The sequence below is a fragment of the Malania oleifera genome, chromosome 5, assembly GCF_029873635.1.
Source record: "Malania oleifera isolate guangnan ecotype guangnan chromosome 5, ASM2987363v1, whole genome shotgun sequence".
NCBI lineage: Eukaryota > Viridiplantae > Streptophyta > Magnoliopsida > Santalales > Ximeniaceae > Malania > Malania oleifera.
In genome coordinates this window covers 106,164,801-106,179,064 of record NC_080421.1, presented here as the reverse complement: position 1 = coordinate 106,179,064, position 14,264 = coordinate 106,164,801, and the positions used below count along the sequence as shown (strand labels likewise).

The window sequence follows — 14,264 nt, the reverse complement described above, 5'->3', positions numbered from 1 at the left end:
AATGGGTTTGGTTGACTAACCTTCACCCTTCGGTCGCCCGAACTATCTGGATTGCAAAAACGCCTAAAATAATGAGTGTTCGGTCGACTGGACAATGACATTCAGTCACCCAAATGTCCTAAAATCTGCCAATTTCTTAGATTTAGCTTGGAATACTTTAGGTAATGAACTAATTCTCCTCAAACAACTTATTTAAAGTCTAATAATCCTAATGTGCTTCAAATTATCTCTTTTTTTTTTTTTTTTTTAATCTAAAATCATTCTTTTTTGCATTCAAATGGTCAAATTCCGCATGGCTTTCCAATTTAGTTGTTGGTGCATAGGTTTCCTTTAATTCAATGCTTTCAACTTAATTGAAACCTTCTGCAACCAACCTTGCTTGGTTGTAGCCAACAATGCTATTTTTCATATTCGTTTGGTTCCAATACTTATGTGATCAATAGGTCTAGGAACTAACGTCCAACATTGTCTTAACTCATTTCATCTTTGATTTTAACAAAAATTTTCTGGGTTATAAGGTGCAGAATAATTCTCTATGTTTTAAAGTGAAGATCCAGTAGTTGCCCTATGTAGAGATTTACCAAGTGCTTGATACAAAGGTGAGAGCTGAATAGGGAGTGTGGACTTTTATCAAAATTAAGCCTAATAGTTTCATACTTGTGGATTAAGCATGATAAGCATATTCTAACCATTTAGGCAATGAGTATTTAGGAGTGATCATATCTTTTGGATTTATGTGGAGACAAAATTCTTTCTAGTCCTAAGCTAGCATACTATCTCATCCCTGGAGCTATAGGCAATACTTTCATGTATTAACCAATCAACAATGATATACATAGTTAAGAGGATGTCTTGGATTTCTCATTTGAATATATCATATTGGTTTAATTCTCTAAGGTCCTTAGTATAGGAGATACATCTACTAGGATTTGACACATTAAGCATTATCCACTATCAGAGCATTATATTGTCATTACTAAACCTTTTCATTTATGTATAGTTGAATCTACTTAATCCTTAGTAGATGACTAATCCTAAGTCCTAATGAAGATCTATTTTAAAGATTATGTAATTCGTTTTGGTACCTATTCTTCCTTGAGTCTCAAGGGGTTAGCACTAGATGTTTCCTTGACTCTCCAAACCTTTTTGGTTTTCACACTTTTTCTTTTAGACGGGCAATCAAATTTGATATGACCCTTCTTTTTGCTTAAGAAACAAGTAGTGTGAGTATAAGCTTTATTTTTCGAAGTGCTATCGTAGAATTTAGATTCTTTTACAAAATAACCCATATAGAGGTTTTTCTTTTTCTTGTTCTCTTTGCCATTGAACCTGATGCCTTCTTTATCCAAGGTCATCTTTTGAGAGCCTACTAGCTTATTGAAATTGTCTTTTCCTTTGTAAATTTATGGATTATCTTAGCATAGTCTTCAACCTTACTTTCTAAGCTAGTGATCTTCAAATCCTTTTCATTTCCAAGAGAAGCTTGGGATTGTAAGTCTTCTAGCTCTTTTGACAATTTCTCAGTCTTATTTTCTAATTTTTTCATTTTTAAGCCCTTTTCCTTTTCAGAAATATTACGAGCTTCTAATTCTTTTATCAATGCTTCATTTTCATTTTTCCATGTCGTTTGGACACCCTAACCAAAATCTTATGAACCTTGAATAACTCCTTTTGCAATTCCTCATAAGAGGACATGCTTTCATCATTAGATTCATCATATGATTCATCACAGGATTCATTACATGAATCATTAAATGAGTTTAAAGAAGACCTTTGTTCCACATCGCCATTCCATGCCATAAGGTAGAAGTTCGCAACCTCTTGGTCGCTTGATTCGCCTTCTGAGCTACTTGAGCTTGATTTGTCCCAAGTAGTGGCTGATGATGCATCAAAGTTGCGTAATTAGGTGTTCAAAAGGCATTAATTAAGGATTTTAAATTTACTTAAATGCCTAATTATGTCCAGTATTTAATCCTTGAGCTCATTTGATACTTTTAAGATAATTATCCTACACTTGTCGTACACTTGCCGTAAATTTATGAACATTCATGTTTAATTATTGTAGGGTAATTTTTGGAAATTAAAGGAGACACAAAAATGCAAAACCAAGTGGGCTAGGACCATGCAAATTAAAGCATGACAAAGGGACACCCAAATTTGTATGGGCCATATGCACAAGGAAGCTCAAGCACGTGAAAAGGAGAAGAGGGCTTGATAGAAGGTTGTCGTGCACTGCATAGCCAATAGGGAGCCGTGAGCCACGTGAGGCCCATGCATGCATGGACCATACACTTTTTATTGAGGAGGCCATGCATTCGAGCTTGAAGTCGTGCGTGTGTGAAAACCGAAGTATGCGTGGGCCATGCATAAATGAAAAGAAAGGGGTGTGTGTTGTGAATTGTCAAAAAAGAGCCCGTAGACCTGGGTCTCAAGAGGAGTAGGAAATGGGTCTCGAGTGCTGGCAGCCAATTAGGAAATAGAAGAGGAGCACATGAGGCCCATGCATGCAAAAGAGGGTTGTGGGCCGTAGGGTTGTTGTGCGCTAGAGGAAAAAGAGGTAGCCAAATAGGGTTAGAAAAAGGGGTTGTGCGCTAGAATATAAAAAGAAAAAAAAATAGAGCTTGGGGAGAGCTTGGAGGCAGCCGAGAAAGAAGAGAAAAAAGAGGAGGAGCAGTAGCAGCTTTATGAAGCTGCAACTATGTTGGTGTGCAAGAGTCTCGGGCAGCAACTGTGTGCAGGCCTTCAACGCAGGACTCTCGGGCTCCCTCTCTCACTCTCGGCCTCATCTCTTTCACTCTCTCTCTCTCTCTCTCTCTCTCTCTCTCTCTCTCCTCCCCTCTCCTTTGTTTAATTTTTTTTCTTTACTTTATTATTATTTCAATACCTTTGTTGATTTTATTATTGGATTGAATTCAAGCTTTATTTTTCATTCATTATTTTCAGATTTTAGAGTAGTTCTTTTATGCTTTATTATTTCAATATCTTGTATTTTATTTTATTGTTGAATGGTTATTATTAGCTTAATGAAATTCTTGCTTTTGATTTATTATTTGAATGCTTAAGTATTTAGTTGTTTGGTTTATTTAATTACTTTATAGTTGTTTTATTGCTTGAATGAACCATTAGATAAATAGTTTTGGTTAATTATGGGATTGAGTTTCTTGGATTTATTTTTAATTAAGTTAATGTTGGAGTGGAAATTTCATGGTTGAATGTTTATTAAATGAATGAAATACTCATGTTTAAGTTCATAGTTGAATGTTTAAATATTGAGTCGTTTGGTTCGTTTAATTTTTTCATTGTTTAATTTATTGTTTCATTTTTTTGTCGTTTACCTTCCGTTGTTTATTTACCATTATCCGTTTCTTGCATGTTATGTTCTTAGTTTAGGTTTCACATTGTTTTAATCTCAAAAACCCATGTTATGTTTCTAGGATATTCATTAAAAAGCAAAGCCTATAGAATATACAATAAAAGAACACTTACAATCTTGGAATCAATTCATGTAACATTTGATGAAGAAAGTCCATTCAATAAACCAATAAAAGTTGAGGAAGTTCAAACTACTCAAAAAGAAGAAGAAGAAAATGAAGAAAAATCAAATAATAATGTTGTTGAAAATATTGAATTACCAAAAGAATGGAAATATGTAAGAAATCATCCAAAAGATCAAATAATAGGAGAACCATCACAAGGTATAACTACATGATCCTCTTTGAAAAATCTATGCGATTACTATGCTTTCTTATCTCAAGATGAACCAAAGAATGTAGAAGAAGATTTAAGTGATGACTCATGGATAATTGTCATGCAAGAAGAGTTAAATCAATTTGAAAGAAGTAAAGTATGAAATTAGTTCCCAAACCGGATAACCATTCAATCATAGCAACTAAATGGGTATTTAGAAACAAAAAGGATGAAAATGGAATTGTAGTCAGAAATAAAGCTAGACTTGTAGCTAAAGGATATGACCAAGAAGAAAGGATGGATTATGATGAAACATTTGCTCCCGCAGCTAGAATGGAAGCAATCAGAATGCTCTTAGCTTATGCATCTCATCAGGAATTTAAATTGTATCAAATAGATGTAAAGAGTGCATTTTTTAATGGTTTCATTAATGAAAATGTATATGTAGAACAACCATTGGGCCTTGAAGACATACAAAAACCTGAATATGTGTACAAGCTAACTAAGGCCTTATATGGTTTGAAACAAGCCCCTAGGGTTTGGTATGAAAGACTTAGTAGATTCTTACTAGACAAAGGGTTTTCTAGAGGTAAGGTTGATGTTACTTTGTTTATCAAAACTGAGAAAGATGTTATGATCTTAATCCAAATTTATGTAGATGATATTATTTTTTGTGCAACTAATGATAATCTATGTAAAGAATTTGTTAAATGTATGCAAAAAAAATTTGAAATGAGCATGATGGGAGAATTGAACTACTTCCTTGGATTAATCACAAATCAAATAAGCAAAAAATGGAACTTTTATAAGTCAATCCAAATACATAAAAGATATGCTTAAGACATTCGATATGGAAAGTAGTAAACCCATAGGTACCCCCATGAGCACTTCCATAGCCCTGAAGATGAAAAAGGGAAACCAGTAGATATGAAATATTATAGAGGTATGATAGGAAGTTTCCTATACCTAACAGCCAGTAGGCCCGATATAATGTTTAGTGTATGCAAGTGCACGTTTTCAATCAGTACCTAAAGAATCACATCAAATAGCTATAAAAAGAATTCTAAGGTATTTGATAGGAATAATAGATTTAGGACTTTAGTATCCTAAGGACACCAAATTCGAAATGATTAGCTATTCATATGCTGATTATGCAGTGTGTAAGATAGACAGAAAAAGTACAAGTGGGACTTGTCATTTTCTAGGACGATCCCTAGTATCTTGGTTTTCCAAGAAACAAAACTCCATAGCCTTATCCACAGCTGAAGCTGAGTATGTAGTAGCTGGGAGTTGTTGTGCACAGACCTTGTACATGAAACAACAATTAAAGGACTACAATTTAGAATATTCCACCATACCAATTAAGTATGATAACACAAGTGCTATAAACATCTCTAAAAATTCAATACCACACTCAAGAACAAAACACACTGACATACATCACTTTCTAAGAGATCATGTTCTAAAAGAAGACATCATACTTGAATTTATAAACGCAAATGACCAATGGGTGGATATCTTTACAAAACCTCTTTCCGAAAAAAGATTTATATCCATTAGAAGAGAACTTGGGTTGTTACATAGCATGGAAGTGATTTAGGTAGGTTTCATATTGAGCAAAATGAGAAAACTAAGAAATTAGGGACTTCAAGCGACTGAGCACTGTATATTGAAGGCTCAGGTGCCTGAGCCAATAGACCTCAGGGGACTGAGGTGCTACTGCCTGTTGATATTTCAATTCTGTAAATTTGTAGGCGACTGAACTTAATCTTTAGGCACCTGAAGTCGCAGGATCAATATATTTAAAGCACGAAAACCCTAACTTCGGGCTACTGACTCCTACTCCATCACTCACCTAAAGCTCCAACCTTTTGTCTCCCTTGCTTCCTCACTCAAAATCCTCTAAATCAAAGCTCCAAACTCCTTCTCTTACTCTTTTTCCCTCTGATTCTAGGGTTTCATTTGATTCTAGGGTTTCATTCTCCAAAAATACAATAATGCCTCGCACTAAGACCACAATGAACTGAGGAACTTCTTCTGAAATGGACGATAACAACATCGAGCAATGGTTAGTCACTCCCCAATATAAGCTTCGTTATCGTTCTACTCTTCGCTCTACGAACCTAATCTTTGGTAAGGTGATTTACACCACCTTCTTCGATTCCAAATTTCCTGAAATATTGCCTCTGTTTAGGAATATAGATTGGAAAAGGTTTGTTGTTTTTCAAGCCAAAAGCATGTACCCCAACCTCGTCAAGATTTTTTATGCCAATATGATTCATGGCGAGAATGTTCTGACCATTGAGGTTAGAGGCAAGAAAATTGTTTTGACTCCTCAAATCCTAGCTCCCATTTTGCATATCACCCCTGGTGAATTCGAATGTCCTGCCTTCGCTCAATCTTGGATTCTAGAGCAAGGCTTCACACCCGAAGAGTTTTTGCCTCTGATTATGGTAAATGAACCCGTATATTTTGGCCATCCACCTATTATAAGCAATTAAACCTCCAAGCACAAATACTTCAAAAAATCATCTCCAACAACATCTTACCTAAGGCTGGCTCGTATGATCATCATTCCTATGTCAACTGCCTTGTTTTATGGTGTTTATTAAATGGAAAGAAGCTTGATCTTTCTAGCCTTATCTTGAAATGGATGTGGACCAAGTTGGAAGCCACTCATGTAACTTTTCCTTATGGAGGTGTGTTGAACCTTATTTTTGCTCAACTTGATATTACCACACCTTCTGAGTTGTTCATCAAATGCACTCGCTATGACCTCTTCACCTCTACAAACCTCAAGAAAATGGGCTATGAAAAACACGATCAGGGTTGGTTCTTGAAAGGAGGAAGACCTCAAAGGTGAGCAGTTGTACCTCCTCCTCCTCCAGATCAAGACCAAGGACCTCCTACTGATACGCCATCTTGGTTCATTCCCTTTCATCATGAATTCTCCACCTTCAGCAGAGACATGAGATCAAGACTTTAGTCCCTTTGGGAGGATGTATCCTCACTTCACACTACCTGTTCGTCACTTGATCAGTGTCTCACTCGTATTGATAAGTATCAAGCTAGCTCCTCTCGTGGTGTTGATCCTATGGACACTAGTTCTGCTCCTCGAAGTAATGATGAAGAATCTGAGGAAGGTAATGAGGAAGGCGATGAAGAAGAAGGTGATGAAGAGGAAGCTGAAGAGGAAGATGATGACGATGCTGATAACCGATGTTTGATTTGTCACTTTGTGTAGTATTAAGCACTCCTTATGTTTTGGCCTTGTTTTATGTTGCTTTGTTTGTTTTTATTTTCAGTTTGGCTTGTAAACTCTATTGCTTGTGACCTTTTGTTATATGACTATGCTTTTAATGTGACTATTCTTTTAATATGCTAAACCACTTTGTGTCTATGTACCTCAATTCCTTTTTTATGATGTCTAAAGGGGAGAAATTTTGAGCAAACATGAGAAAGCAATCATGAAAAATAAGAATATGGCAAATATATAAAGCATATAAAATCTTGGCATATAGCAAGGGGGAGTAAAAGCAAAAATGAACATGAAAACTTAATAAAAGCATATATGATGACTATATGACATGAGCACTTTTGATTGTCACTTTTTGATTGTAAACTATTTTTGAACTTACTCATACTTGAATTCATCATTTTTCATATTTGTTAAAAAGACATGCTTATTGTAAGGGGGGGCCTTTTTAAAGGTTCTCTCATCTTTGCTTTTTAATTGTCGTCATAAAAAAAAGGAGAGATTGTTGGCCTAACATGGCTTTCGAATCTCGTTTTGATGATAACCAATGAAGGTTGATTTAACATATTGTTGTTAAGTGATGATGTTTCATGAATGCTTAATTGACAAAGTTCAAAATATCAAAGGAAATGCAAGTTCAAGATCACCAAGGACCATAAAGCCACTCTCATCTTCAAAGTGATTCAAAGGAAGCTCAAGTGAACTAAAATGAACAAAATCATGTGGAAACCTAAAGTTGTCTCAAGCTCAAAGTCTAATAGGATTCAAAGCAAAGACAATAAGAAGACTTCAAAGCTTAGAGTGTTTAAAGCTTTAAGATGAATTTTTGTAACTTCATGCTAAATATCATGTGAAATGTTTTGAAGCTCATAAGGGTTTGTCTTAAACTTAGAGACCTTATTTTAAAACCTTGAAAAATGTTTTTATAAAGTAACAAAGTAAGAGAGCCAAGTGTTTTTGAAAACTGAACTGAAAAACATAAAATTTGCCTATTCAGGTGACTGAAGGGTAAGCTTAGGCGCTTGAAAATTTTGCTCAGGAAACTAAAGAATAAGTTCAGGTGCCTAAAGATTTTTCTGATGAATTTCGGAAGAGGCAATGTTTATTTTTGGTTTGTGATTGGTTTTTGGCTTGTGTTTGGATTGTGATTGATTTAACATTAAGTCATTCTTGTGTGTTTGCTTAAGTTTTCAAAATGTTGAAAATTTAGAAAAACACTTAAAAGAATTTTTATAAACCCAATTCACACCCCCCCCCCCCTCTTATCACTAAATGACTTTCAATAAAGGTTATGTCATTTACATCCATCTCTTATTCATCTTCATCACTCAAGCTTTCCTTGGAAGCTTAAGCTTTAAGGGCGATGGATGTCTTGGCTTTAGGGTTTTCACTTGCTCATTCGTTAATAACCATCTCATGCGTGAGAAGTGACCCGATGAACTCATCTATAATCATTGCCTTCAAATTCCTACCTTCAGCTATGGTTGTAGCCTTAGGTTCCCGTATGGATGGGAGTCCTCTAAGTATTTTCCATTTGTGAACCTAGTGTCCATGCTAGATATAGATTCATCGGGGTTAAAGGTTTCATACTCACTGGTGCGCATGTCTATACGACTATCTTTAAGGTCTATGGTTCCTTTGTAAGTTATTATAACTTCTCCTAAATTTCTTTAGCACTCTTACAACCCATTATCCTATTAGATTCATTTGCGTCTAACACACAATAAAGGGCATTCATGACACTTGAATTAATATGCATTAACTTCACGTCAGCTTCGTTTATCTCATTCTCAATTTTAGACACTTCCTTATTATCAATAAATTTTGTTGGCACATAGTTGCCTTGGACAATAACTCTCCAAGCCCTCCAATCCATAATTTGAATAAAATTTCTTATCCTTTGTTTCCAAAAGGTGTAGTTAACACCGTAAAATATTGGAGGCCTTGTGGAGGATTGACATGTTGGTGTATATTTGTGCAATACCCACCTCCCATGAGTTAATTGGCACACTTACCTGACGTATGGTTCAAATGAGGTCAAAGCAATAGGCCGCAATGGTACTACGAAGACAGAAGACGTATAAGGGGTCCGAGGGCAGCGCTGCCCCTGGTGAGGGTATAAGGGGTAATACCCCCTAATACAGTATGGCTTATCTAGTGTGAACAGTGGGCACGGTATGTCAAGGATGACCGCTAATGTCAAAGAGGGTCACTAATGTCAAAGATGGCCACTAATGTCAAAGTCGGCCACTAATGTCAAATTCGGCCACTAATGTCAAATTCGGTTATGGTAAGTGAGCTACCACAACCTACCATGGTAGGTGAGCCACCCATATGCTTCTTCCATAGACCAAAGGCTATAAATTAGACCCCCCCCCCACTGGAGCAACACACACATCTCGACAGCAAGATTGTGTCCTCTTTTGTTTTTCTATTTATTGTCCTTTCGCCATTGACGCTCATTTAGTGAGTGGATAGTTGGACAGATTGTTGTAATCCGATTGTTGTAATAAAACTTTGTGTTATCTCTTCAATCGTTTCTTCAAAACAGATCTTGGTGTTGTTATTCTACATGGTATCAGAGCTAACGGCTACTAAGAAGAAACAACTATAATTGTTGAGATGTTGCAATGGCAGGAACTTCATCTTTTGCTACTACATCTCCACTAGCACTTCGGATACGTCCACCAGCATTCATAGAAGGAAATCTAGATGGCACGAACTACATTTTTTCGAAGTTCAAGATAAGTGATATTCTGGATTCATTTGAACTACTTGATACAACTCAAGGTATGGATCCAGAACTGATTGGCACACCTAATCCCAACAATCCTAAGGTAATCATCCCTCCAGATGCTGCCCTCATCAAAGCATGGAAAAGGCGGAATGCAGATGCACTTTGTGCTATTGTCACAAGTGTATCCGTGTAACAACCCAAAAAATAATGGTATTTAAATAATAGAGAGAAAGGGAATTGGAAACGAAAACGGAAGGAGGCAGCAGGCTTCGTCGATGAATGTGAAGTGTTCGTCAACGACATTGCATTTTGGATGGAATAACCCAGAAGTAATACACAGGGCCTCGTCGATGAACATAGGGAGTTCATCAACGAGTGTATAAAAGGATCTCATCGACGAAGCCATGCCTCATCGACGAGAAGATACTGAAAAGGGTTTTTGGGACAGTCTGAAATTCGTTGATGAGGGAGGAAGTTCGTCAATGATCTGAAGCCACCACGACGCTCCTGGTGAAGTTCTCTGCAAGTTTGCTAGAGCTAATCGTTGGTGGAGTTGGTTTGGATTTTGTCCCAATCTTAGGGTAAGGCAGTTTATTCAGTATTTGCCTTTCCCTCAGTTATAAGAAAAATAATACATGAAGAAATACTGAAGTTTTGTTCTTGGGGATTTGATTTTCAGGGTGTTGAGTGGAGAACTCTGCAAGTATAGGGTCAGAATTTAGTAGGGGCTTTTTAAATCTAAGATAAAGGAAATATGCTATGCTAGGAATTGTTATAATGCTAATTAAGATTTTACACATGTATATATACCAGCTTATTACCTAGATTTACAGAATATGAATTTTAAATGCTTGTGTGGCCTGAGTAGATATTTATGTGATGGAGAAATTATATAGTTTGTACAGTATATTATACTATACTAAATACTCAGATATCGATAGTATATACAGTTTATATAGTTTTTTCTAGTATATGGAGTTATACAGAATATATAGATATAGTTATACATTCACAAAGATTATACAAAAAGATATACATGCATTTACAGCTTTTATTCGAATAGTTTTATAAAATAGATATATATACATATACATGTATACAGCATATCAGTATATTAGAGCTTTATTCAAAACAATATATAAAGTGTTTATAGTATACCATGTTTCCTATTACCATAACATACAGAGTATACAGACAAAGTATATAAACATAGAATACAGACAGATATATAGAGATAGCATCAAGATGCTACAAATACAGCATACAGAGATTACAGTATTTACAGTACATAAAGATAGTGTTATGGTAATTTTGGAAACATAATGTAAACAGTAAAAGAGTATATATGTATATATATATATATATATATATATATATATATATATATATAGTATCAGATCCTTGAGGAAAGATTACAGATAGATACAGATAAAGAATACAGAGCACGGTACCATTGCTAGATACAGATAGAGTGCAATCACATATCTCAGATAGTGTGTGGGTACCGTCGATCGTGCTCGAAGAGTATGCAGCTCCCCAATTCACTAGGTGGAGGGGGCCGGTTTGAAGAGGCAGTAGCCAGTCCCAAGCCTAGGAGTGGATGCAGTTTGGCCAGGCTGAGGTAGTGTAGAGTATATTGACTAATCTAGAAGGCCAACCAGATTAAGTCTCACCTACGGGCCGCACAACCCTGTCATGAGTGGTCAAATCATGACATACAGAGTTCTAGGGATAAAGCACAGTTATGTATATGTATACATTTTTACAGTATATGATGAGTATAGTATGATATTAGTAGTATGAAAAGTAGAAAACACAGATGATACAGTTACATTTTAAATTGTGAAAAGAAAGATATGCTTTATAGATTTACTATTGTATTATAGTTCAGTTGGTTTTTAAATAGTATTCCTAACTTAGTTGCCACACACTAGTAATAGCATATTTCCACTTACTGAGCTTCAACTCACCCTATGACTTTAACATTTTTCAGGTGAGCCAGCTGGGCGAGCAAATCAGGCTCGCGGATAGAGAGTATATTGATTACCCTCGTTTAGAGGGTAAGTTTGTGTAGAGTCTTGTATTTTGGGATAGGTATTTTGGAGAGAGATGTATTATATAGTTATGGTTTAGAAATACGGATTTCTGGTATTGTATGATGTGTATGGATGTATGGATTACGTTTTCACTGCATAGGTATGATTTTATATTCAGATTCACCCTGGTGCCTTCCGAGGCTCAAGTTCCTTAGCAGAGGGTATGAGAATAATTAATATATACAAAATAAATAAATAAATAAATAAATAAATAAAGAGGTCATTACAATTTGGTATCAGAGCCTAGGTTGCTAGGTTCTGTAGACTTTAGAGTGCAGCGGGAAACAATACCAAAATATAGGAAAAGATTTTGAGGTTTTGTTTAGTGATCTAAATACAAGATTTCATTATGGTTTCTTTGTTTTTCTTGGGGTGACGACTTCAAGAAAGCCATAGCAAACTATCGACGAGTTATGTATTAGGTTATGGGATATGATTTGGGGTTCGGATCAAGAAGGATGGTTAATAGAGAATTTAGAGTTTTAGTTGAATAAGTTGGGTTTGTAGAGAAATAGAATTCTGAAACGGTGTTCTATGTGTTTGCAGGATGGACCCAGGAGGCAATAGCGCTCATGCTAGTGGGGATGATGATGCTGGTCCTTCTAGCGCAGCAGGCAAGGATTCAAATTCTGTGCTACACAGTGTGGCTCAACAAGTTATGGCTGAGATTGTACGGACCTCTAGAGAGCAGGGAGGTTGATCTTCAGCTCAGGGATATACCATAGAGAAATTTATGAAGATGAATCCGCCAACTTTTTCTGGAGTGACTGATCATGCAGTTGCTGAGAACTAGGTGCAGAAGGTAAAGAAGGTTTTGATAGTACTTCATTGCACCAACGAGCAGAGAGTTTTATATGCTACGTATAGGCTGGCGAGGGAGGCCGAGAGATAGTGGGCAGCCACCAGGTTGTTGGAGGAGTAGAAGGCTATACCAGTGCCGATGACCTGGGCTCGTTTTAGGGACGTGTTCTTCGATAGATATTACCCAGCCTTAGTCAAAGAGGCTCGAGTACAGGAGTTTCTGAGCCTGTCCCAGGGATCATTGACTGTCCAACAGTATGCGGCGAGATTTATCGAGCTCTCGCGTTTCTGCCCATATATTGTCCCCGATGAAGTGAAGAAAGCCAAAATATTCGAGAGGAACTTGAGGCGAGACATTTACAGGCAGGTGGCGGTACGGAGGATCCAAGATTTAACAAATTCTTTGACTTGTTTATTTATTTTTTCAATCAAACAAGAACTTAGTTTCTTTTAAACAATCAACAAGACAACTAATAAAACATTCAATTTTCAACCACAATTTGTTTTCCAAATATAAGTTCACTGCAGCACTATTAGATTGATAGAAGATTCAAGATTTAAGACTCCTGGAATATAAAACAAATCTTTATACCATCCAATCACAATCAATATAATATACGTAACTTTCAGCTTTTGATGTTTTCAGCCCTGTGGTGAATGTGAGTTTTGAACAAAGCCATGTATTTATGAAATTTCTTCATCAATATGATGTTCAATATAAAATCCAATTACTCTTTCCAAATTTCAGAATTCAAATAAACTCTAAAGTTAATTTCTCTTTGGGGTGTTTAGCCAAGTAACGTACTCCTAGATGGTTTCCGCAAAGAATGGTTCAACCAACGTACTCCCTTTCGGTTTCCGCAACCCAAATCAAAATCAAACTTTAAGGTTTACTTGATTTCTAAATTTATGTAGTTTATATGATTTTAAATTTAAACCATCCATGCAATTTAAATATGTACTGAAAATAAAGAATAGGGAAAGAGAGAGTGAGACGGAGATTTTTACGAGGTTCAGCTTATACTCAGCCTATGTCCCCGCCTTTGGCAAACCGCCAAAGGATTCACTAAACTCGTTCTTTTACTAGGTGGAACAAACCTTTACACACTCCTTCAATAGGCTAGAGTCCACCTCTCCAAACGATATACCCTCGTTCCGTCACTCCTTTAAATAGGCTAGAGCCCACCTCTCCAAATGATGTACCCTCGTTCGGTCACTCCTTCAAATAGGCTAGAGCTCGCCTCTCCAAGAAATATTCCCTTGCTTAGCTAACGGTCCAAACAATCTTTGGAATTTTCAATCTACAAGAAATACAACCAAAAGATGTGTACAAAGAATGCTCACACAAATAGCTGATTAGTACAAGTTAAATCTATATACTTCAAAGTAAATAACAATATGGAAATTAACTTGAAGCTCAATGAAGTATATCACTGATTAATTCTTTCAACATTTGAAAGATTTAGAATTCTTTCAACATTTGAAAGATTTAGAATTTGTAGTACAATTCCAGTGGAAGAAGATCAACAAAAACTCAGTTGAATTCGTGCAAGATGAGAGCAAGAGAGAGCCTTGAGAATTTGAGAGCAATTGAGAGAGATTTTTAATTTTCGCTGAATTTGAATTCTTGGTACATTGATTCAATGATCTTTGAGGCTTATTTATAGACTTTAAAAGGTATATAACT

The 14,264-nt window shown here is 36.1% G+C and overlaps 1 protein-coding gene across 1 annotated transcript; it reads left to right on the top strand.

Annotated features, from left to right (window-relative positions):
• Positions 1–5,960: 5,960 nt before the first annotated feature.
• On the top strand, positions 5,961–6,931 carry LOC131156100 (uncharacterized). Its single transcript, XM_058109547.1, has 2 exons — positions 5,961–6,140; positions 6,728–6,931. The coding sequence occupies exons 1-2, from the start codon at positions 5,961–5,963 to the stop codon at positions 6,929–6,931; spliced, it is 384 nt and encodes a 127-aa protein (XP_057965530.1).
• The last annotated feature ends 7,333 nt before the right edge of the window (positions 6,932–14,264 follow it).